We start from the raw sequence: 24201 nt of genomic DNA on the forward strand, positions 1-24201 counted from the left end.
AAATGAGGATGCTTCCAAATTGAGGGACCTGTGAGAGCAGAGCCTCAGACTGGAGGGGATAGATTCTTACTAAAGGAGGAATTTTTACAAAGGATAGTGTCAACAAGCTAAAGACAGTTGTATTCCATTCCTGCAGAATCAGTTGTCTAGCAAAGGAAAGACAGGTTGATAACGAAAGCTTCATAGATTGTAAGGCCACAAGGGACCATTGTGATAATCTATTATGGCCTCCTGCGTAACACAGGCCATGGAACTTCCCCAAAATAATTCCTAGAGCAGATCTTTTAGAAAAACATCCACTCCTGTTTTTAAAAATTCAGTGAAGGAGAATTTACTATGACCCTTGGTAAATTGTTCCACTGTATTATTATTTATTTATTAATATTACATAGCACTTCGAGGCCCCAGCTGAGATCAGGACCTATTGTGGTGTTGCACAAACACAATAAAAAGAGACAGTTTGTGTCCTTAAGAGCTTACATAGACAAGACAAAGGTGTGTGTGGGGGAAAGGAAGTATTATTAGCCCCATTTTGCAGGTAGGAAATGGAGGCATAGTAGATAAGGGGGCAGATTTTTGAAGGTATTTAGGCACAAAGATGCAGCTAGGCACCTAGTGGGATTTACAAAAGCAACCCAGGAGAGTTTGGCAACTAACCAGTTTAGGCACTGTCAAGGTTCCTTCCCCACTCTGAACTCTAGGGTACAGATGTGGGGACCTGCATGAAAACCCCTTAAGCTTATTTTTACCAATTTAAGTTAAAACTTCCCCAAGGTACAAACTATTTTCCTTTTTTCCTTGGACTTTATTGCTGCCACCACCAAGCGTCTAACAGATATATAACCGGAAAAGAGCCCGCTTGGAAACGTCTTTCCCCCCCAAATCCTCCCCAAACCCTACACCCCCTTTCCTGGGGAAGGCTTGATAAAAATCCTCACCAATTTGCATAGGTGAACACAGACCCAAACCCTTGGGTCTTAAGAACAAGGAAAAAGCAATCAGGTTGTTAAAAGAAGAATTTTAATTGAAGAAAAAGTAAAAGAATCACCTCTGTAAAATCAGGATGGTAAATACCTTACAGAGTAATCAGATTCAAAACATAGAGAATCCCTCTAGGCAAAACCTTAAGTTACAAAAAGACACAAAAACATGAATATACATTCCATTCAGCACAGCTTATTTTCTCAGCCATTTAAACAAAACAGAATCTAATGCATATCTAGCTAGATTTCTTACTAAGTTCTAAGACTCCATTCCTTTTCTGTTCCCGGCAAAAGCATCACACAGACAGAGAGAACCTCTGTTTCTCCCCGCCCCCTCCAGCTTTGAAAGTATCTTGTCTCCTCATTGATCATTTTGGTCAGGTGCCAGCAAGGTTATCCTAGCTTCTTAACCCTTTATAGGTGAAAGGGTTTTTCCTCTGGTCAGGAGGGATTTTAAAGGTGTTTACCCTTCCCTTTATATTTATGACAGACACTTTTGAAAATACCACTAGACACCTACCTGGACTTTTAGGTGTTCAAAGGAAAGGACAAAGGAAATGCAGTGGATCTAATTTGCCTCGATTTCAGTAAGGCATTTGATACAGTTCCACATGGGGAATTATTAGCTAAATTGGAAAAGATGGGGATCAATTTGAAAATTGAAAGGTGGATAAGAAACTGGTTAAAGGGGAGACTACAACGGGTCACACTGAAAGGTGGACTGTCAGAAGGTTACTAGTTGAGTTCCTCAGGGATCGGTTTTGGTACCACTCTTATTTAATCTTTTTATTACTGACCTCGGCACAAAAAGCAGGAATGTACTAATAAAGGATGAGGATGACATGAAGCTGGGAGGTATTGCCAATACAGAGAAGGACCAGGATATCATACAGGAAGATCTGGATGACCTTGTAAACTGGAGTAATAGAAATAGTATGAAATTTAATAGTGGAAAGTGCAAGGTCATGCATTTAGGGATTAATAAGAATTTCTGTTATAAACTGGAGATGCATCACTTGGAAGTAACAGAGGAGAAGAAGGACCTCGGCGTATTGGTTGATCACAGGATGACTATGAGCTGCCAATGTGATATGGCCGTGAAAAAAGCTAATGAGGTCTTGGGATGCATCAGGCAAGGTATTTCCAGTAGAGATAAGGAGGTGTTAGTACCGTTATACAAGGCACTGGTGAGACCTCATCTGGAATATTGTGTGCAGTTCTGGTCTCCCATGTTTAAGAAAGATGAATTCAAACTGGAACAGGTACAGAGAAGGGCTACTAGGATGATCTGAGGAATGGAAAACCTGTCTTATGAAAGGAGACTCCAAGAGCTTGGCTTGTTTAGCCTAACCAAAAGAAGGCTGAGGGGAGATCTGATTGCTCTCTATATAAATATATCAGAGGGATAAATGCCATGGAGGGAGAAGAATTATTTAAGTTCAGTACCAATGTGGACACAAGAACAAATGGATATAAACTGGCCATCAGGAAGTTTAGACTTGAAATTAGACAAAGGTTTCTAACATCAGAGGAGTGAAGTTCTGGAACAGCCTTCCAAGGGAAGCAGTAGGGGCAAAAGATATATCTGGCTTCAAGACTAAGCTTGCTAAGTTTATGAAAGGGATGATCTGATGGGATAGCCTAATTTTGGCAATTAATTGATCTTCAACTATTAGCAGTAGATATGCCCAATGGCCTGTGATGGAATGTTAGATGGGGTGTGATCTGAGTTACTACAGAGAATTCTTTCCTGGGTGGCTGGCTGGTGAGTCTTGCCCACATGCTCAGGGTTTAGCTGATTGCCATATTTGGGGTCGGGAAGGAATTTTCCTCCAGGGCAGATTGGCAGAGGCCCTGGGGTTTTTTACCTTCCTCTGCAGCGTGGGGCATGGGTCACTTGCTGGAGGATTCTCTGCACCTTGAAGTCTTTAAACCATGATTTGAGGACTTCAATAGCTCAGAGATAGGTTAGAGGTTTGTTACAGGAGTGGGTGGGTGAGATTCTGTGGCCAGCATTGTGCAGGAGGTCAGACTAGACTATCATAATGGTCCCTTCTGACCTTAAAGTCTATGATTCTAAATGCCTTTGATAATCTGTCCCTAAGTGACATGTCCAAGGTCACCCAGAAAGTCTGTAGCAAAGCCAGAATCTGATCCCAGCTCTCCTGAGTCCCAGACCAGTGTCTTAATCACAACACTATCTTTCATTCCCATGCTAAGGTTGCTCAATTGCCTGTATATATCCTGAGGGGCAAAATCTTTTCACTTTTTTTTTCTCACGATCACCTGATGCTATAATATTTCCTGTGAAAATGGTGCTAGATTATTTAATTTCCATGGTCAGTGTATACAATATTTGATTAACCATGATATACTAGTTAATATCAGAATCACAAAAGACATAAACAGTGTAATATGTATCTGCTAGTTGTTTGAGATGTTGATAATAGTATTTTTAAACTGCTTGATACATTCCAAAAATTGTACAGACACGAACTAATCTTCAGAACACCAACAGTAGGTATGTTGGTAAGTATTATTATCCCCATTTTAAAGATGGAGAAACTGACAATGAAAGGCAATCTAACTTCCCTAAAGACACAGTGGCAGACCCAGGATTGGTATTCAGCCTTTCTGCCTCCCAGCTCTGTGTGCGTTCCTCCAGACCACACTGATTTTATAATAATAGTAATAATAATAGAGCTACAAAAAACGTTGATCCTCCTGTAAATTGGAAACAGGTGGCAGCCTTAGTTTTGAGTATCAGATCTGTGGGTACAATAACAGGAGAGGTAATTGTTTCCCCTAAATTATAACTGGACCTAATTGTTAGTATATTATTTAGTCAATATTGGGGGAGTTCTTAAATGTAATAGGCAGGACATAGAAGTTTATAACCTGTTTTTCTCTGGCTATGGTTTTAAGCAAACATTTGTGTATTGGAAGATTTTTCTCAGTGTTATAAATTGACTGAATAAACTAGAGTAATGTAATGCTAGGTTAATGATCTCTCAAATCCTAGGGCAAACCTCTGACAGAGGAAGCCTGGGGCAGATCCTCAGGTGATGGAGCTATGACCATTTACACCAGAGGAGGATCTGCCCTTGTGTATTTTAGATGTCAATATTTGCTAGTTACTTAAACATAGGGTCACCCGGTTTGGGTGGGACACTCTTATGGACTAGATAGTATGCAAAACAAATCATGCTTGTTGCCAATGATTGAGAAACGAAGGTGTTTTAGGGCTAAATTAGTGAGTATAGTTGCATTTAGAGACAAAAATGTGTGTATACACCATGCATAACCTTCTTTAAAGGTCTGTGTATATTTTAGGCTGGAACAGACCCAATATCTCCTTGCTCGCTCTTTTTTTTTTTTTTTTTTTTTTAGATATCCGGTTTGTTTGCTCAATGTATAAAATATGCAAATCAACAATTGCTAATGAAACAATAAAAGCCTTGAAACTTCTGCACAGAATTAATTTCTAAACTGACTATTTTATCTCCGTATCGTTAAAAACAAACAAAAAAACAACCAACCCACTACCTCACAAATAATTTTGATAGTAGCATAGAAACTCAAGGGAAGGGGATATTATCAGATAATAAAATCTCTGGAGTTTTCAAGCCTGTCAGCTCCTAAAATAGCGTTGTCCCTTACATCATATCTGAATTGCATCAGGTTAGTGGAATGCAACTTCCTTTTCGATTTTTGTAAAGATTCTTTTTTTTTAGCTCTGCTTTATCACAATGACAGAGAACTTACAATATTCTTTAGTCATCCAGTCGAGAGATTTCCTAGAATCTGATAAACTAAGCTTTTTCACATCTATTAAAAAGAAGGAAAAATCATGTAGGGCTTAAGTCATAAAATAGCACATATTCCCACGCATACATATTAACTTCATAGCAAATTGTGCATGGCATGTAAACTGCAATATATATACATAATATAAGTACAGAACAACTTCAGGTTGTCTGATATGAATGGGGAGGCATGAGGTTTAGTCAGCAAAAATTAAATGCAGACATGGGTAGATATACTCTAGATTAGAATATGCTGTGATCTTACTGTATGTTCAATTTATGTGGACACGTATTCAGTGGTGAGCTGGAGCCGGTTCCCACCAGTTCGCTAGAACCGGTTGTTAAATTTAGAAGCCCTTTTAGAACCGGTTGTTCCGCAAGGGACCACCGGGTCTAAAAGGGCTTTTAAATTTAACTGGCCAAAAGCAGAGCACCCACCGGCATCTCCCAGCCCCACCCCACCCCCAGCCCAGCACCAGTTCACCTCTGCTCCACCTCCGCCTCCTCCCCTGAATGTGCCGCCCCACTCTGCTTCTCTGCTCCCCCACCCCAGGCTTCCCGCGAATCAGCTGTTTGTGCGGGAAGCTGGGGTGGGCTGAGAAGCAGGCCGCGGCTTCCTGCTCAGGCCCAGGGAGGCGGAGGTGAGCTGGGGCGGGGGGGCAAGAGGAGGGCCGCCCGTGCCACAGCAGGTAACCCAGGGGGTGGGGGTGCGCGCTCAAGGGAAGCGCTCCCCACCCCAGCTCACCTCCCTCACCCTCGGCCTGAGCGGGAAGCCGCCACTTGCTTCTCAGCCCTCCCAGGCTTCCCACCAAATAGCTGATTCGCGGGAGGCCGGTGGGGTGGAGAAGCAGAGCGGGGCGGTGCATTCAGGGAAGGAGGTGGAGCAGAGGAGAGGTGAGCTGGGGCCGGGTGCGGGACGGGGAGCTCTGCACCCACCAAATTTTCCCCGTGGGGGCTCCAGCCCCAGAGCACCCAGGAAGTCAGGCGCCACTTTTGATCTGATCAGTGGGGGAGTGGCCACTCCCCCCGCTTCCCCCCAGCTATGCTCCCCTGCCCCTAGGAGCCAGAGGGACCTGCCGGATGCTTCTTGGGAGCTGCCCCAGGTAAGCACCTCCGGGACTCCCCACCTTGCCCCCGGCAGATGCCTCTGGCTTTTAGGGGTGGGGTGGGCACCACTACAGTGGCCTACAAGACCCTCCTGCCGGTTCTGGGGGCAGTCTGGGGCCGGGGAGAGGGGTGGATGGGGTTGGGGGGGCGTCAAGGAACGAGCGGGGGTTGGATGGGGCAGGAGTCCTGGGGGGCAGGGGGTGGGCAACGACCCCCTCGTGGGGTGAGGAGGGTACCCGTTGTTAAGATTGTTATGCTCATAACTGCACATATTCAACTAAGTAGGACAGAGCAGAGATTGGCGAGTTTACACCTACCAAAAAAAGAAAGAAAGACATGTACTGTAACCAGATAACATCAACCTCTCTTCTCTTGATATCTGCTATCAATTTATGAACCTATGTTGTGCTGTGAGTAAAGTTATTAGCACTGTGACTGCACAGGTCTAAACTTGCTGTGGTAATGCATTCCAGACAACTGCTCTTCCAGAGAAAGGACTATCACTGAGAAGCAATCAAGCCTGTGATCTGGGCTCCTTGACCTGGGTTGTCTCTTAACTGCTGGCCCACCCCAGGACCAATGGTTTTTCCACACATGGACTTGTGGGGAGGAAGTGGAGCACATGGTAGAGACACAGAGACTCACCTTAAGAACAAGATTCTGCTGTGCAAGGAAGCTGACTATTGGCACACTTAAGAAGGACTTCAGAGAGAGGGGGCAGAAGGGACTCTTCCCAGCCTGAAACAGTGAAGAACCTTGGCCTCACAAGAAGGGGTAAACTCAGACTGGAGAGGATGGCACAGAACCACATAAGACCCAGTGATTGAGTCCACTCACAAGACACTGGTGACTGTACAATGGGATATGGGACTAGGTTGCAACTCACGGCAAGAAAAATGTTAATGAAAAATGTCAGAGCAAAATAATGAATATATTTCCAAGGTAATCTTTATACATTATAAAAGATAGCAAAGGGCACAGCATGCAGCTGAGTGAGATTTTCTTGCACCAAAATTGCTTGCATGGTGGAGATTTAGGAAACAGATTTTTCATGGTATTTCAGCACTTAAAGATTCTGAATGGCACCTATTAGGATTTTCCAAAGCACCTGGGCACCCTCCATTGATTTCAATATGATTTAGATATCTAGGCATTTTTGAAAATCCCATGGTGCACAATTTGAATCTTTAGGCACATAAATACCTTTAAAAGTCTGCCCTCAGAACTCCAATTGGTGGTGTATGTGAGTATATAGAGTATATCCTGTAGGCCGGCTTGACATGAGTAATTAAACAAGGGAAAGGCCTCAGTTCTTGGAAGACAGGATTAGGAAGTTAAATAGATCAGCATGCTGAAAACAGAATGTTTATGCTAACTAAAAGACAGGTAAATGGGTCAGGGAGCTAAGAGACACAATGTCTGAACTAGCTAAGATAAGGGGAGGGAACACCCAGGGAACCATTTACGAAGAACACGATAACAATGGACAAGCTAATTGGGAATGTAATGATAAGGTAAAGAGTAGGTGGAACATAGACACTGCATAGACAGAGCGTGCTGTACAGGCATTAGTTCCTACAAAGTAACAAAGCCAATCCCCAGGTGTGTGATGCAATGTATAGTACATGCAATGAGATGTGTAAATGCAAATAAAGAGAGAGGGTTTCTGTGTAACTTTGGATCGGTGAGGTACCCTGTATCTATCCCCTGGGTTTCAGTCTGTTCAGTGTAGCATTGCTGTATGCCAAATAAAGATACGTGAAGGGCAAAGTCTCTAGTCAAACTGAGTTCTTAGGAAGCAAAGTGGAAAGAGATGTTGGAGGGAATCCCAACATACCCACCTCGCTGAGATGGAGACCACATTTGTTTTCCATTTTCCTAGCCATTTCCCCAGGACTAATGTTGGTGATACTGGCCAATCCAGAGGCAGTCAAAATCCAAAGTAAAAATCCCATTCTTAGATGGCTGTAGCACTTTTTCTACTAGAAGAAGCTGCTGTTCCTGACCCACTCTTGTTAGCAGGATCTGCCTCCATCCAGCATAGCTCAAGCCTCCTGTCTTGTGGGAGTTAGGGAGACGCACATGCAGAGGAATGGGAATACTAATGGCACTGGGGCAAAGGTCCTTAGTTCAAGAAGTCAAATAGAGGAGGGTGTAGATGAGGAAATGGCTCCTGGCCTAGGAAGCTGTGGAGAGGAGAGCAGAACTATAGATAAAGATTCTGAACAGAAACCTGGTTGGGAGGGAAGCTGGTGCAGGGAAACTTAGAACAGTATTTCCATTTCCCCCCAACTTGATCCCTGATTAAAACAATAAAATATTAAATTATAGTATCCTGTGTGGTATTAGAAACTAAACCACAATGGTCTGAGAAAGGAGCACTTTCTCTTCCTCTTTCTTTCTAAAAGTAGTACTGACCAAAGTAATGGTAAGAAAATATGATATTTAAAGCTGTAACTCCCAACGACAGTTTACACTTGTTTAAAAGTGTATTTAACGCCTGTACTCAGCTAAATTCAAGGGGCCAAATGCAGAAATGATGTAAATATGTACTACCTTGCAGTCATTCATTGGATTCCCTTGGATTTAATCTCACCTGCTGATTGATATGTAAGGGAGTCTAATGTAGTCTAACATGCATCCCGATGAGCCAGAATAAATTGTAAGAATATGCAAGTTATGGGAATTGTCTGCTTTATTTTACACATTCCTGTGCCTTCCTTGTTTTTGATTTTCTTGATACAGTGGTCACTTCTGGTCACATAGACTGACAAGTACATCAACTCAGACTCTCGCATGCTTGTTTAGATTCTTTTGCATGCGTTCATTCGGAGCTGATGAAAAAGCAGGCAATGGTATAAGTCAGTGAATGTGAAACTAAATAAAGCTAAGGGAGGCTGCAGCTTCCTTCTTCACTTTTAGGAATGTTACAGTTACGTTCCTAGAAGTGGAGAAGGAAGGTGCAGTGCGTATGAACTGTTTTGTAACACTGATATTTAGCAAATAATCATGCAAACCACAACCTAGTACAGTAACTCCTCACTTAACGTTGTAGTTGTGTTCCTGAAAAATGCGACTTTCCCCCCATTTTCATAGGTATAGTATGACCCTATCTCAGATGGGGATACAAGGTAGATTATTTGGAAAGGGGTAGACAGTCTAAAAAATTTGAAAACCCACTGCACTAGGGGAATTTTATTTTTGAGCTACTGCTGCAGTGAGGTTTCACCCTGTGCAGTAGACAAGTGTGATGTTGGTTGTAGATAGCTCAACTACCGGTGTAACAAACCCGTGGCCAACGGTAGCTTTAACACCCAGAAAGCAAGGATCTGCATGTCACAGTGATGCACACCATGTTTGCTAAGGGCGAAACGCAGTTCATGCCGGCACCCTCCCTGGAGCTTCAGGCCAAGCATTAAAGGCTCTTCAGGTTGGTAAAAGGAAACAGTTTCTTGTTTATCAGTTGGGTTATGTGCACACACGACGGTAACATGGGCATGGAGTTGGGGTTTGAAAATACTTCCAGCCACATCATCCGCAGCCCAAGGGCTGCTGGTAAGTGGCAGATGCAGCCTGTAAGGCGTAAGGAGAGGGGGCATCTAAGCGTTAACAGCCTGACTTTTTTTCAGGATGCTGCTACTGCTGCCGCATTGGAAGCGTCTCAGCACCCAGGCATGCGTGAAGCCACCAGTAATTAGCTGCAGCAGCAAACTTTCACAAAGCAAAAGCTTGTGACTGCAAGTTCGCTTCCTCCTGCAGGCTCGCAAACACGCTGCCAAGCCAGCACGCCCGGAGCACCCGCCCCCACTAGGGCTCTGCGCGTAGGGTTAGTCCCCGGCGCCGGGCCTGGTGACGGGCTGCCCTCCTGTCCCAGGTGCTGAGCAGCAGGCTCTTCCGGCATGGCCGCTCCCTTCCTCCCCAGGTGCGGCACGCAACGCCTTGCTGGAGTTCCCTGCCCGGGCAGGCGCCCGGTGCCGAACCCCGATGGGACCCCGCGAGCGCGCCGCCTGCTAGGGCAGATCAGAGGGTAGGGGGTGGCGGAAGGTGAGGGAGGGGGTACAAGGAACAGGAGGACGGGACACGGAAGAGAAAGTAGGATAGACAGAAGGGGAATTTAAAGCGCTACTTCCCTCCTTCTCCCTCCAGCTCCCTCTCTTCCGAAGCACAGAGGTAAGTCAAAGGGGGTGGAAGGGAGCTTGCAAGTTTCACTAGTTGCAAGGATTTGGGGTGATTTTTTTTCCTGGCTGTAACTCCCCGAAGTACAGCGTCTTCGGCTCCGGCCTGCCACCTTTTTGTTCATTTCGTGTTTAGTTTCAAGAGCGTCTGATGCGTGGGCGTCTCGGAAAGGAAACCAGCCCCAGTCCCCCGTGCTTGTTTGGGGATTTTGTTATTCAGCTGATTGGTTTCTTTAACATCTATCAGATAAGATCGCTCATTAAAGATAACTAATGGACGAGTTATGGAAATCTAGGGAAACTATCACTATTAACTAATTTATATTATATTAGTTCTTGTCTGTAATAGAATACACCAGTAGCACTGTAAGGCTTTGGTTGACAAATAGGCAGTTAATATTTTGTTAATCAGTTTGTTTACAGTTGATGTTAAATAGAGTCTAATTTAGTGGGCATATCTTAATCATAGAATCAAAGACTATCAGGGTTGGAAGAGACCTCAGGAAGTCATCTAGTCCAACCCCCTGCTCAAAGTAAGACCAATCCCCTACTAAATCATCCCAGCCAGGGCTTTGTCAAGCCTGACTTAAAAACTTCTAAGGAAGGAGATTCCACCACCTCCTTAGGTAACGCATTCCAGTGTTTCACCACCCTTCTAGTGAAAAAGTTTTTCCTAACATCCAACCTAAACCTCCCCCACTGCAACTTGAGGCCATTACTCCTCGTTCTGTCATCTGCTACCACTGAGAACAGTCTAGATCTTTGCAAAAAGAAAAGGAGTACTTGTGGCATCTTAGAGACTAACCAATTTATTTGAGCATGAGCTTTCGTGAGCTCCAGCTCACTTCATCGGATGCATACCGTGGAAACTGCAGTAGACATTGGGCCATTTGGATTTGTGCTGGAAATGGCCCAACTTGATGATCACTTTAGATAAGCTATTACCAGCAGGACAGTGGGGTGGGAGGGGGTATTGTTTCATGGTCTCTGTGTGTATATAATGTCTACTGCAGTTTCCACGGTATGCATCTGATGAAGTGAGCTGTAGCTCACGAAAGCTCATGCTCAAATAAATTGGTTAGTCTCTAAGGTGCCACAAGTACTCCTTTTCTTTTTGCAAAGACAGACTAACACGGCTGTTACTATGAAGTCTAGATCTTGTAAGGATGAATCCGATTTCCTGTTTCGTAACCTTTTAGAACTATTAGTTTTTTATGAGCAGCCAGGTAGGCAGTTGGAATCGGTGTGTATGCTTTTTTGTTTTTCTTTTAAAGATCTGATTTCATCTTACAATAATTGTTAGCATTTTTTTCTTTATGTTTTGTTTTCTCTTTGCTTCCTTAATGGGGAATTATTTTCAGAGTTTGGACAGATTTATACAGACTTCTTGTAAACAATCCATGCATCTGTGGAAGCATTAGCAGATGGTGAATGAACTTTGGTTTTTGAAAAACCTGTATAGTAATTATGACTCTTTTTAAAGCACTGGGCAGGACACAGTGTGTGTAACTATGCACAAATGCTGTTGCAGCAGCTAGGCAAAGCTCACTGAACTAATTCTACCCTTGAAGTGAATTACTTGGGGCCATAGTCTGCTTATTCAGGCTGAGTAATTGCTTACTTCTCGGAGCCTTACTCCTCAAGTAGTCCTACTGGGATTTCTTGCAGGCTGAGGTACTACTCAAAAGGAGTAAAGGTGGAAGAATTTGACTCTAAAAGATGAGCATTTTGCAATGGAACGAGTAAACGTTGAGCAATATTTTGTCACAAGATACTCTTTTATGAGTATTTCATCATTCTCAAATATATTTTTACTTCTCCTAACTGCCCCTCTGAATCTTGACGCAGAAATAGCTTTAAATTAGTTCTGTTTCCTCTGCGCTGCTTTCTTATTCACAGTTGTTGCTGAGAGTAGAGCAGTTAGAACTTTTAAAAGATCACTTAAGTATTTCTAATACAGAAAAAAGCATTGCGAATGGACTTATTAATTGATCTATATTATTATATATCTTTTCTAGGCCTGTTAGCTTTGGCAATATGTCTTGGATTGTATTCACAATGGAAAATACAGATAATGAAACAATGAAATCTAACAATAGTTAATAAGTCCTATCTTGGTCATTTTTTACTCTTGTTTACATGGATCTGAATACAGCACATGCTTCAGCACCGGAACCTACTAATAATTGTGCAACTGATCATTTTTTAGAATGACTAATTTAACGAATGACTCTTTAGCTGTGGACTTTTAAAAAGTCAGAAATTTGTTTCAGTTAATATCACTCTTGGTCTTTCTACTTCTTCCCCCTTAAAATTCCTTACAAAAGTGTCTCCTAGGCTGTTCTAGATTTGATCTTGACAAATAGGGAAGAACTGGTTGAGAATTTGAAAGTGGAAGGCGGCTTAGGTAAAAGTGCTTATGAAATGGTAGAGTTCATGATTCTAAAGAAGGGAAAAAAGCACAATGCAGATAATGGATTTCAAGATGGCTGATTCAGAGACATTATTAAGCAAACTATCCCACTGCGTAGGAAATATAGGAAGTATGGCAAGAGACCACCCTGGCTTAACTAGGACACTTTCAATGATCTGAAACTCACAAAAGAGTCCTGCAAAAAGTGGATCAAATTATAAAGGATGAATATAAACAATTAACACAAGTATGTCAGAATAAAATTAGAAAGGCCAAGGCACAAAATGAGTTTAAACTATCTAGAGACACAGAGAGTAACAAGAAAACATCCTACCTATATGTTTGAAGCAAGAGGAAGACCAAGGACAGGGTAGGCCCATTACTCAATGGGAGGATGAAGAGGGAGAACAATAACCGAATATGTGGAACAGAAATGGCAGAAGTGCTAACTGACTTTTTTGTTTCGGTTCTCACCAACAAAGTTAATAGTGATTGGATGTCTAATATAGTGAATGCCAGTGAAAATGAGGAAGGATCAGAGGCTAAAACAGGGAAAGAACAAGTTACAAATGACTTAGACAAGTTAGATGTATTTAAATCACCAGATCCTGATGAAATACAGCCTAGACTAGGGAGATATCTGAGCCATCAGTGATTATCTTTGAAAAGTCATGAAAGATAGGAGAAATTTCAGAGGACTGGAAAAGGGCAAACATAGTGCCCATCTATTAATAGGGAAATAAGCACAACCGGGGGAATTACAGACCAGTGAGCTTAACTTCAGTACCTGGAAAGATAATGGAGCAAATAATTAAGCAATCCATTTACAAACACCTAAAAGATAATAAGGTGATGAGTAACAGTCGGCATGAATTTGTCAAGACAAAATCATGTCAAACCAACCTGATAGCTTTCTTTGAGAGGGTAACAAGCCTTATGAATAGGGGGGAAGCAGTAGATGTGATATATCTTGACTTTAATAAGGATTTTGATACTGTCTCAGATGACATTCTCGTAAACAAACTAGGGAAGTACAATGTAGCTCAGAGATTCCCAAACTGTGCGGTGTGCCCCACAAAGGGGGGGGGGCGCAGAGGAACATTCAGGGGGTCACCATGGGGCCTGGGCCAGCCCCCAGGGGAAGCAGGGAGGGAGTGCCATCCAGCCCCGTCTCTAGCTACGGCCCCAGCTCCCGTCTCCAGCCTTGGCTCTGCACCTAGCTACTGGCTCCCTCTGTTGCCTGGCTGTGGCTCCGTTCCTGGCACCCACTCTCAGCTCCAGGCTCTCAGTCTCGGCTACCTTACCCCTGCTGCATCCCTGCCAATTTTAAAATTTTAAATAATTGTACTCTTCTCATAGATAAATTGCTAAACCACTTTTGCTCAGACTTTAAACAAACAAAACTTGGACAGAGACCAGGGCTGGAAGATTTTATTTCCAAAGATGAAGTTTCAGAAAGCAATGAGCAACTGCAAACAGTTTTTTAAATGGAACTGTTATAGCACATTTGTTATAGTGATCTTTGCCAGTTCTGCTACAATGCAAATATGTTCATGCTTTTTTCTTCCAACAGTCTGTGATGTGTTGACTATAAGCAAGCTTATTCATTTTTAAAAACTTTTTATTAAGGCAAAGTTACAATAAAACATTAAGTAATGCACTTAAGAGGTGCGTTCGTGGTCAAATTCATATTCCAAGAACCTGGCTAAAGATTCTGGCTTGCTGGCTGGGGAGCCCCGCACCCCAAGCATGCTAAAAAGGGTGACCAAATTTTCTAAATACGTCTCCTCTTTTTGGCACTTCTCTTGTGTATGTACTTGGTGTGAAAGCTTGTCATGTGACAAGGACAGTCCACATTTTACTAAACCACAGTTTCACAGGAGGAAAACTCACATTTTTCCTGATAATATGCAATACAAAGTCTTTGCTAACAATAAAGCAATTAATTTGCTGTCCTGTTTAAAATGCAGATCCTTCACTGAAGCATTAAGTAAGCAGGTCAGGGGATCTCTGGGAAGCTGGCATTTTGCTATCAGATGAATCTCTGGTAATTTCATCCAAAAACCATCTAGTACCTGGACGCCGCCACCACAGAAACACAGGGTTAGACGGGATGACAGCAGTCATCTAGTCTAAACCCTTGCCAAGATGCAGGAGGAGTTATATCTAAATTATCCAAGATAGATGGCTATCTAGCCGCCTCTTGAAAATCTCTAGTGAAGAAGCTTCCACAACCTCCTGAAGCAGTCTGTTCCATTGTTCTACTGTTCTTAGAGTTAGGAAGTTTTTCCTGAGATTTAATCTAAATCTGCTATGCTGTGATTTGAACCCATTGCCTCTTGGCCTCCATTCTGTGGCAAGAGAGAACAATTTTTCTCCATCTTTTTTATGGCAGCCTTTCAAGTGTTTGAAGACTATCATGTCCCTCCTTAATCTCCTCTTTTCAAAACTAAACATACCCAGTTCCTTCAGCCTTTGCTCATATGGCATGCATTCCATCCCTTTGATCACCTTTGTTGCTCATGTCTGGATCCTTTCCACTTTCTTCACATCCTTTCTATACATTGGTGACCAAAATTGTACACAGTACTCCAGCTGAGGCCTAACCAGTGCCAAGTAGAGTGGTACTATCCCCTCCTGTGACTTGCATGTTATGCCTCTGTTAATGCAATCTAAAATTGTATTTGCTTTTTTTGCAACAGCATCATATTGCTGTCTCATGTTGAGGTTGTAATCCACCACAGCTCCCAGATTCTTCCCAGCATTGCTGCTGCCAAGCCAGTTTTTCCCCCAATCTGTATTTGTGCATTTGGTTTTTCTTCCGTAAGTGTAGCACCTTACATGTGTCTTTGTTAAATTTCATTTTGTTGTCGATAGCCCAGTTCTCCAGTTTATCGAGATCCCTCTGAATTTTAGCTCTATCCTCCCAAGTATTGGCAACCTCTCCTTCCCAGCTTTCTGTCATCTGCAAACTTGATCACTATGCTCTCTCTATCTACATCCAGATGTTAAACAACACTGGACCCAGAGGAGAGCCCTGTGGAGCTCCACTTGAGATCTTCCTCCAATCTGACATCATTCCATTAATAGTTACTGTCATAAATATAATGGGAAGGGTAAACCCCTTTGAAATCCTTCCTGGCCAGGGGAAAGCTCCTCTCACCTGTAAAGGGTTAAGAAGCTAAAGGTAACCTCGCTGGCACCTGACCAAAATGACCAATGAGGAGACGAGATACTTTCAAAAGCTGGGAGGAGGGAGAGAAACAAAGGGTCTGTGTGTCTGTCTATATGCTGGTCTTTGTCGGGGATAGACCAGGAATGGAGTCTTAGAACTTTTAGTAAGTAATCTAGCTAGGTATGTGTTAGATTATGATTTCTTTAAATGGCTGAGAAAAGAATTGTGCTGAATAGAATAACTATTTCTGTCTGTGTATCTTTTTTGTAACTTAAGGTTTTGCCTAGAGGGGTTCTCTATGTTTTTGAATCTAATTACCCTGTAAGATATCTACCATCCTGATTTTACAGGGGGGGATTTCTTTATTTCTATTTACTTCTATTTTTTATTAAAAGTCTTCTTGTAAAAACCTGAATGCTTTTTCATTGTTCTCAGATCCAAGGGTTTGGGTCTGTGGTCACCTATGCAAATTGGTGAGGCTTTTTATCCAACATTTCCCAGGAAAGGGGGGGTGCAAGTGTTGGGAGGATTGTTCATTGTTCTTAAGATCCAAGGGTCTGGGTCTGTAGTCACCTAGGCAAATTGGTGAGGCTTTTTACCAAACCTTGTCCAGGAAGTGGGGTGCAAGGTTTTGGGAAGTATTTTGGGGGGAAAGACGCGTCCAAACAGCTCTTCCCCAGTAACCAGTATTAGTTTGGTGGTGGTAGCGGCTAGTCCAAGGACAACGGGTGGAATATTTTGTACCTTGGGGAAGTTTTGACCTAAGCTGGTAAAGATAAGCTTAGGAGGTTTTTCATGCAGGTCCCCACATCTGTACCCTAGAGTTCAGAGTGGGGGAGGAATCTTGACAGTTACTCTTTGTTTGTGGTTGCTTAACCAGTTATGTATCCACATAATAGTTGGTCTGTGAAGCCTGCATTTCTCCAGCTTACTTATCAGAATGTCTGGTGGGACTATGTTAAAAGCCTTGCTGAAGTCCAGGAATATTAAGTCCACTGTATTCCCCCTAACCAAATCAGTTACCCCGTCAAAGAAGTTTGGCTTGGTTTGGCATGATTTGTTCTTGGTAAATCCATGCTGGCTGACAGTGATCACCTCTTCATCCTCCAGGTATTCACACATTCAGTGTTTTATGCATTGTTCTAGTAGCTTCCCAGGTATTGAATTCAGGCTGGCGGGTCTGTAGTTCCCCGGCTCCTCCTTTTTCCGTTTTAAAGATGCGTGCTACGTTAGGCTTTCTCCTGTCTTTCGGGACTTCTCCTGTCATCCATGAGTTTGTAAATATTATCGCCAGTGGCACTGAGATTTCTTCAGCTAATTCCTTCAATATCCTTGTTTTACTGTTCTTGGGTCCTGCTTTTCATAGGATCTTGAATTCTATCAGATCATGACCACTTCCTCCCAAGTTCCCGACCACATTCATGTTTGCAACTAATCATCCCTGTTGGGAAAAACAAGATCGAAAATGGATGACTTCCTAGTTTCCTCAATTTTTTGAATCTGAAAGCTGTCCCCTACATATGCTAAGAATTTGCAGAACGTATTATGTTTTGCTTCAATAGTCTTATTTTTTGAGGTGTTTCATTTTGAAGACTACAAAACTTTACAAGAAGACTTTTAGTAATTGTTAAAATGCCATCTCAATCACAGTGAAGCTCAAGAAATGTAAACAACTCTGTGCCACTCAGTATAAATTTCCTCTCCTCCCCCGAACAAAGATCTACTTTGAGCTACTTTAAAACAAAACAAACAACAACACTTTAGAATCCTTTTAGATGAGAGGGCAATACATATACTTAAGACACTTACAAATTCTATACTGTACGTAGGGATCACTTACCTATTACCTAGGTTTTAATCAGGGTGCATCATTTCCATTTTTGTCAGGTTGGCACATAAATCCTATGCTGTTCAACCTACATTGTTATTCCTCTTTTAGGCTACTTCAGGCTAGTACCTGCATGCCAGAGCATCTGCTACAGAATAGAAAACGTTATCAGGCTTCCCCAAGGCTAGATTGCACTTTATAAAGGAGGAAAGAGAAGGGAAATCTACTGTCCGCAGATGTTAAAACTTTGATAAAGATATACTGCATGAAGCTGCTTTGGAACTGCTTGAAGGCAGTTTCAGATGCTTTCTGTTTTGTGGATCTCCTAAGTGCATGGGGTAATGAGTCTTGAGTGATGGGCTAGAAGATGGCCGTGGGCATCCATGATGTGCAGGGTACCTTCCAAACAGGAAAGAGATGGTTTGAATCTTAAAGAGCTAAGCGGTGTGTGTGTGTGGGGGGGTGTCTAAGGTCCCAATCCTGCAATTAATGGTGTGTGCAGTTTGTTGAAGGCTTGATGTGGGTACAGTAGTTCTCTTCCTTACAGGGAATTTCTGACCTTAATCCTGAAAATTCTTAAACATCTGAGATGCCCCATCGAACTTGCTCATATGTGTATATGTTAGCTGGATTGGAATCTAAGGGTACATCTACACTGCACACTTGTATCAGAGGGGTAGCCGTGTGAGTCTGGATCTGTAAAAGTGGCAGAGTGTCCTGTGGCACCTTATAGACTAACAGATGTATTGGAGCATAAGCTTTTGTGGGTGACTACCCACTTCGTCAGATGCATGTCTGATTCAGTTTAAGCCCAAGCCCACCCTTCCATCCACACACAAGTGAGTTTGACTTGGTCAGCAAGCATTCAGGACCTGCTGGTGGGATGGGTGAGAGCCCAAGTCCCATTGAAACTCTGTTCTAAGCCCTGTCATTCTGCAGTGTGGATGCAGGTCAAGTTACAGATGGCAGTCAGAAGGCCTGTGTAGTGCAGTATGGATGCATTAGCATGGCTGTGAGACCTGGGTCCAGCAATTGTAAACCCACGTTTGCAATTGCATTGTGGATGCCTGAGCCTGTGCGTGGAAACATTTAGTCTACAGACCCGAGTCTAACAGACCTAGGTTCACAGTCCAGTGTAGACAGACCCTAAAAGACAGAGTAGATGAAGTGTGGAAAGTAAAGGTATAAAACAAAGGGGTCTCACTCCTTTCAGAGTGGAGTGTGTGTATTTGTAACCTTGCTTTTTCTTTCTGCTGACTTTCCCATTTTGTTGAAATAAATCATTAGCTAACTTTAAATCTTTTTTTTTTTTTTTTTTTAACCTCCACATTTTTACTGTAGCTTTGAAGGTAGTTGCAGGAGACGGAGAGTTCTTTGCAATTGGATCCCAAATACAGAAGTGGAAGACCGTCATAAGAGCAAGATAAAGGGTTATATGACTTTCACTAAAGTTGCTGTCAGTACTGTCTGACTGTTCTTGAGAGCGTATAAAGAACAGCGTTACTGTCCAAATTCATGTGGACTATGGGGCAGCTTTCCAGCTGATGTGAATACTTGTAGGTTCATTACCTTCAATGGAGCTGTGACCATTTACAGTAGCTATTGGCAACTTGGACAATGAATACAGTAGCTATGGATCTGCCCAGGAGCCTACAGTAACTCACAAGTCTGAGGCCTTGTCTACAGTAAGTCGACCTAAGTTACATGACTCCAGCTATGTGAATAATGTAGCTGGAGTCGATGTAGCTTAGGTTGACTTATTGTGGTGTTTGCACAGCACTGGGTCGACGGGAGAGCGTCTCCCATCAACTTCCATTACGCTTCTCATTCTGGTGGAGTACCGGAGTTGATAGGAGAGTGATCTGTGGTTGATTTAGTGCGTCTTCACTAAACCTGCTAAATTGACATTCCTTTCCAGTCTCTGGTTGACGGTAACCTATATTTATACACTTTAGTTGTTAGAATACTTCCCTTCCCCCATTCCAATAGAAAGTCTTTAAAAAGCATGAAAACTCTTTAGAAAAATTAAATGACTTAAACTTGTTCAGGTAGAGCATTTTTATTTATTTTATTTTATTATTTAGTAGCTCTCAAGAAGGATTAGAAATGTCATTTACAGCAGAATTTCTAGCATACTCTAAGATTATTTACAGCATACTTTCCGGATCTTAAGTAATTGGCCAAAAACAGTAGCTATACTTTAACCATATTCACAGACTGAAGGAATTTGAAATGTTTAGCCACAGTTGATTTGTATATCTGATTCTATAAATGGAATATATTCTTCCTTCCTAAAGGGCTACTATTGGATTAATAAGAGTCTTAAACTATGTTTATCATATCATTTTAGATAGTTTAAACTGAATCTTAAATGTGCATTCTAACTTTTTTTGTTTTGTTTTGTATCCACTTGGACAACGAATATAGATTAGACAGGTTTTTTTTTTTTTGGTTATGGCTTGTGTTGGAAGGATTAGAATTTTATTAATAAATGTTGTTAAATGTTGATTTCACCATGCACATACAAACCCATGAAAAGATATTTCCATGGATAGTCAAAATGTACAAAAGGCAAAGTAAGAAGAATGCTGCTTAAGAACTAATTAGTTTTATTTAAGTATATTTACTTACAATATTTTCATGTGTGATGTTGATAATGTGTTTTAACACTTATAAAAGCTTTAACGTTTTGATTCTCATTGTGCACTGTCATTAAAAATTGTCTGACCTCTCCATGACTTCTCACAACTGTAAAAATATAAATCAACAGAAATAAATGCTTAAATCCATAATTTTTCACAACTATGAAAATGTAAATAGGTAGATAAAAAAGCTTAGAAATAAACATAAACATTTGTCAACATTATAAAAAATTGAGTTGTGCCAAACATAGGTATAGTCTATTCCATTTTCTGGTCCTGCTGCATTGTGCTAGTGTATAAAGTTTTTGGGTTGCAAATACTAGAGTGGATTTCTTTTTTAAATGTTTCCAATGGAATTAAAAGAAATAAACCTTAATTTTGGCCCATATTTAATGTCCCTCTAATATTTCTTCATATAAGCTGTTAGATACGTTGAAGTACTCTTATGTTTGACTTCTGTTTATCTAAAAAAGAAAGTAAAGTTATAGCTTCTTGTAATGTAAAGTTACCGTAATATTCAAGGATTCTTGGGGTATTTTAGACTTCATTCGGTTCAAAACTTATGACTAAAATGCTGTAGTTTCTTCAGCAGTGAAGAATGATGCATATCTGTCAGAGTTCATATACTTTACTGGTCTCCAGAAAAACAGCTTAGGCTGATTAGTTACTTTTCTTCCCCATTGCTTTTCCCCACTGACGTATTGTGTGGCTGCCCAAGTTACACCCTTCTTGAGACCAGTCACGTCATTGGAATGACATTGGGTTGTCTGAATCATGAACGGCTTGGCAGTAGTACATCTCCCCCCCCCCCCTTTATTGTACGCGGTTGACTTTGTACCAATTGACTTTAACGTCTCATCTTCAAATATGTATAACTGATAACCTGAGCATTAGTGGTCATTAAACATCTTGAGACAGTTTTGTTAAGAAGTAATCTCTCTTTCCCTGGCTAAATTTGTGGTTTGGATAATTATTTTGCCTACCTAAACTTCCCCTGTTGCTTCAAATGGATTTAGCATCTTTCACTTCTTCCTGTGCGGTCTTGTTGGATATTATTAAACAGGGTGAAGTGATTTCTAGATGCCTATAGGGTAAATCCTGCCTTTTACCTCCAAACAACATAAAGTGAGGGGAAGATATGTTGCTACAAGTAACTGCTTGTTCATTAGGGATTGTGTTAGAGCAGAGTCTGGGTCCGTGAGTCAGGACAGTTCAATGAACTGGGCAGCTTTTTTGCTGTCTTTCCCTGTTCCTTTCCCAAGGAGACCCAATATGCATCTTTATGTTAGGGCTCATTTGTGTGTGCTAGTAGCAAACCTGTCATGCTCTCTCGGTCCAGAGTGTACTCTTCAGCACATTAGTTAAGGACATTTAGTGCACCTGGAAGACATTCTGTCTAGTCACTCCATAAGAACAGTACATGAGTGGGGGGTTGCCTTTCTAAACCTTGTCCAACACAGAGGAGGGTGTAGACTGTAGAGTATAACAGAACCCTGTTGTGAACCACATTTCCAAAGGAAACAATATAACAGTATTTGTTCTAAATTTTAAAAACTCAAATTTCACTATTCCCCTTAATTAGCCCAAGATTTTAGATTGTTTATCTGTTTGAGATTTTCATGTTTTAAGTAAATTTCAAAATGGATGGAGAGTGAGGCTTCAGCATTTTGGCTTAGATTGTGAATGCAAGCACTACATTCATGGGGAAAAATACTATTTCTTAACTTTTTTTTTTTTTTTTTTCCTCTTCTGGGTTTACAGTTTACATCCTTGGCCTATGCAGAATTGCTCCTTTTGGAAGAAATTTCATTCTCTCTAGAGTGGCTGAAGAAGAGTTTACTTCTGGAGTTTACTTACTTACCTTACACTGGAGAATAAGCGCATTTAGTGACTGTGCTGTATTGTTGAGAGCCTACATCAGGAATGACACAGCCATCATGTCATCCAGAGACAGGAATGTTGATATCAAAGAATTCTTGGCCAACATCAACTTGGTGCAGTATCTTCCTTACTTCAAAGAAGCTGGCTATAACACTGTGTTAGACTGCATAGGAATAAATAATAATGTGCTCCAGCAAATTGGAATATCGCTTACTGGACACTGCAAAAGGATTCTTAAGCAATTAGAGATCACGTTTTCAAAAATGCAAGAAAAATCTATCTCATCTGAAAATGTGAAACTCAAGGACTTGGAGGAATTAGGAGAAAGTCATTCTTTGTGCTATGCCCAGGTTTCCAAAATATCCAATTTAAGTTCCAGCGGGGTTGCTAAAGCTAGTCCAGTGTCTGTAGCATTACCAACAAGACTTTTTAGTAAAGAAAAGAGTGAATTTACTGAACATGAGTTATTGGAAGTGAAAGATGGTAGCTTTTCAGATTTTGAATCTTCTAGTTCATCGTACCAGAAATCAGATTGTTCAGGGTATGCTGTCAGCCTTAGTGGAAACATTGAGAAAAGTGCTAACTTTCAAAAAATACCTAATATGGATGTTGCACTGGAAAAAGCACAGGCACAACAAGGTAACTTGCATCTAGACAGCCATTCTGCATTATATGTTGAAGATCCAACTTCTCGGTCTTCTTTTGCTGACTCATCTGAAACCAAGTCCAGTGAGAATGAGCATGTAGCAATCTCAGAGGTGGAAATCTCACCAAATGTCCTACCAGATTCTCCATTCTTTGAGTTCAAAGGTGAAATGGTGGATAATGACTTGTATGGTCCTTGTAAGCAAAGCTGCACGAAAGTAGTTCCCAGAACAACTCGGTCATTTATGCTAAGACATCGGCCTGTTCCAGAAATCCCAGGTTCATCTAAAATTGCAGCTTCACCCAGGTAATAATTAAAAAAACAAATGGTGAGACTGATACTGTAACATTTAAAATTGGCCAACTTTGTCAGTGGCAGTATGTGTAAGTATTCTTCTTGAAGAGTTCATGGACTTCCGGACTAAAAGCCGGTGTGTGGCAGTGCTTTTTTGTTCTTTGTTTTTTTTTTAACTGCTTTGCAGTGGCAGTGTAGCCATGTTGGTCCCAGGATATTAGAGAGACAAGGTGGGTGAAGTAATATCTTCAAGTCTGAAGTAAGCTCTGTGTACACTCGAAAGCTTGTCTCTTTCACCAACAGTAGATGGTCCAATGCAAGATATTATCTCATCCTTCTCATGCAACTCAGTGTAAAAATGGTACATTCTCACTACATCAATCTGAACACAAATATACCAAATTTAATGTAAGCTAATATTTTTTAAGAGTTTACTCTTTTACAAAAAGAAATAAATACACATGAATTACTCATAGTAAGAATTAACATAAGGTATCTATTTTTTTAGACTTACTAATTTTTATGGCTTCCTTTTAAAGTATATGATTTTAATAATTGCTATGCTATTAGCTGCAAGCAATCTTGAAACTGGTTCTATATTATAATGTGGTGTTAGGTACATACACCAGCAGATAGTGGAATTATAAACATCACAAAAAAACTTTTTTTAAAAAAAGTCAACTACATTGTTACTACTTCTTGATCATATCACTTTCAAACTCAGGCACTTAGAAGTATATGGCGGGAGGGATTGCTCAGTGGTTTGAGCACTGTCCTGCTAAACCCAGGGTTGTGAGTTCAGTCCTTGAGGGGGCCATTTAGGGATCTGGGGCAAAAATTGGGGATTGGCCCTGCTTTAAGCAGGGGGTTGGACTAAATGACCTCCTGAGGTCCCTTCCAACCCTGGTATTCTATGATTCTAAGCAAAGATCTAATGAATTTATAGGTGAAATTCTGACCCTATTGAAGACAGTGGAAATTTTACCCTTGATTTCAGTATGGCCAAGATTTCATTCGTTGAGTATAAATCCATATTTCACCATAGTTGTAACTCTGACTTATAGGTTGCTAAGTTTTGTTTTAATGTATTACTTTTAGTATCTTGATTTCAGTACTTTAATACTTCAAAGGGATAGTGCTAATGGAAAATATCAGTTACTATATTATGATAGAGAATATATTATGATTCAAAATCGAGGAAATTACACCAACAAGTTACATTGAAAGAACGTTGTATAGATTGCAAAGTTG

The 24201-nt window shown here is 41.4% G+C and overlaps 1 protein-coding gene across 4 annotated transcripts in view; it reads left to right on the forward strand.

Moving 5' to 3' along the window:
• Positions 1–9099: 9099 nt before the first annotated feature.
• Positions 9100–24201, forward strand: part of ARAP2 (ArfGAP with RhoGAP domain, ankyrin repeat and PH domain 2) — a 199352-nt gene continuing 184250 nt past the window's right edge. The window contains exons 1-2 of one of the 4 annotated variants that reach the window (XM_075127981.1): positions 9100–9326; positions 21891–22962. In XM_075127981.1, coding sequence (XP_074984082.1) covers positions 22067–22962 — 896 coding nt within the window. In that variant the 5' untranslated portion in view covers positions 9100–9326; positions 21891–22066. Of the gene's footprint in view, positions 9327–9588; positions 10067–18851; positions 19044–21890; positions 22963–24201 lie in introns of those variants that run through there. The other 3 variants (XM_048848599.2, XM_048848598.2, XM_075127980.1) reach the window with 3 other exon arrangements.

The sequence above is a fragment of the Caretta caretta genome, chromosome 4 (genome assembly GCF_965140235.1).
Source record: "Caretta caretta isolate rCarCar2 chromosome 4, rCarCar1.hap1, whole genome shotgun sequence".
In the NCBI taxonomy this organism is placed as follows: Eukaryota; Metazoa; Chordata; order Testudines; family Cheloniidae; genus Caretta; species Caretta caretta.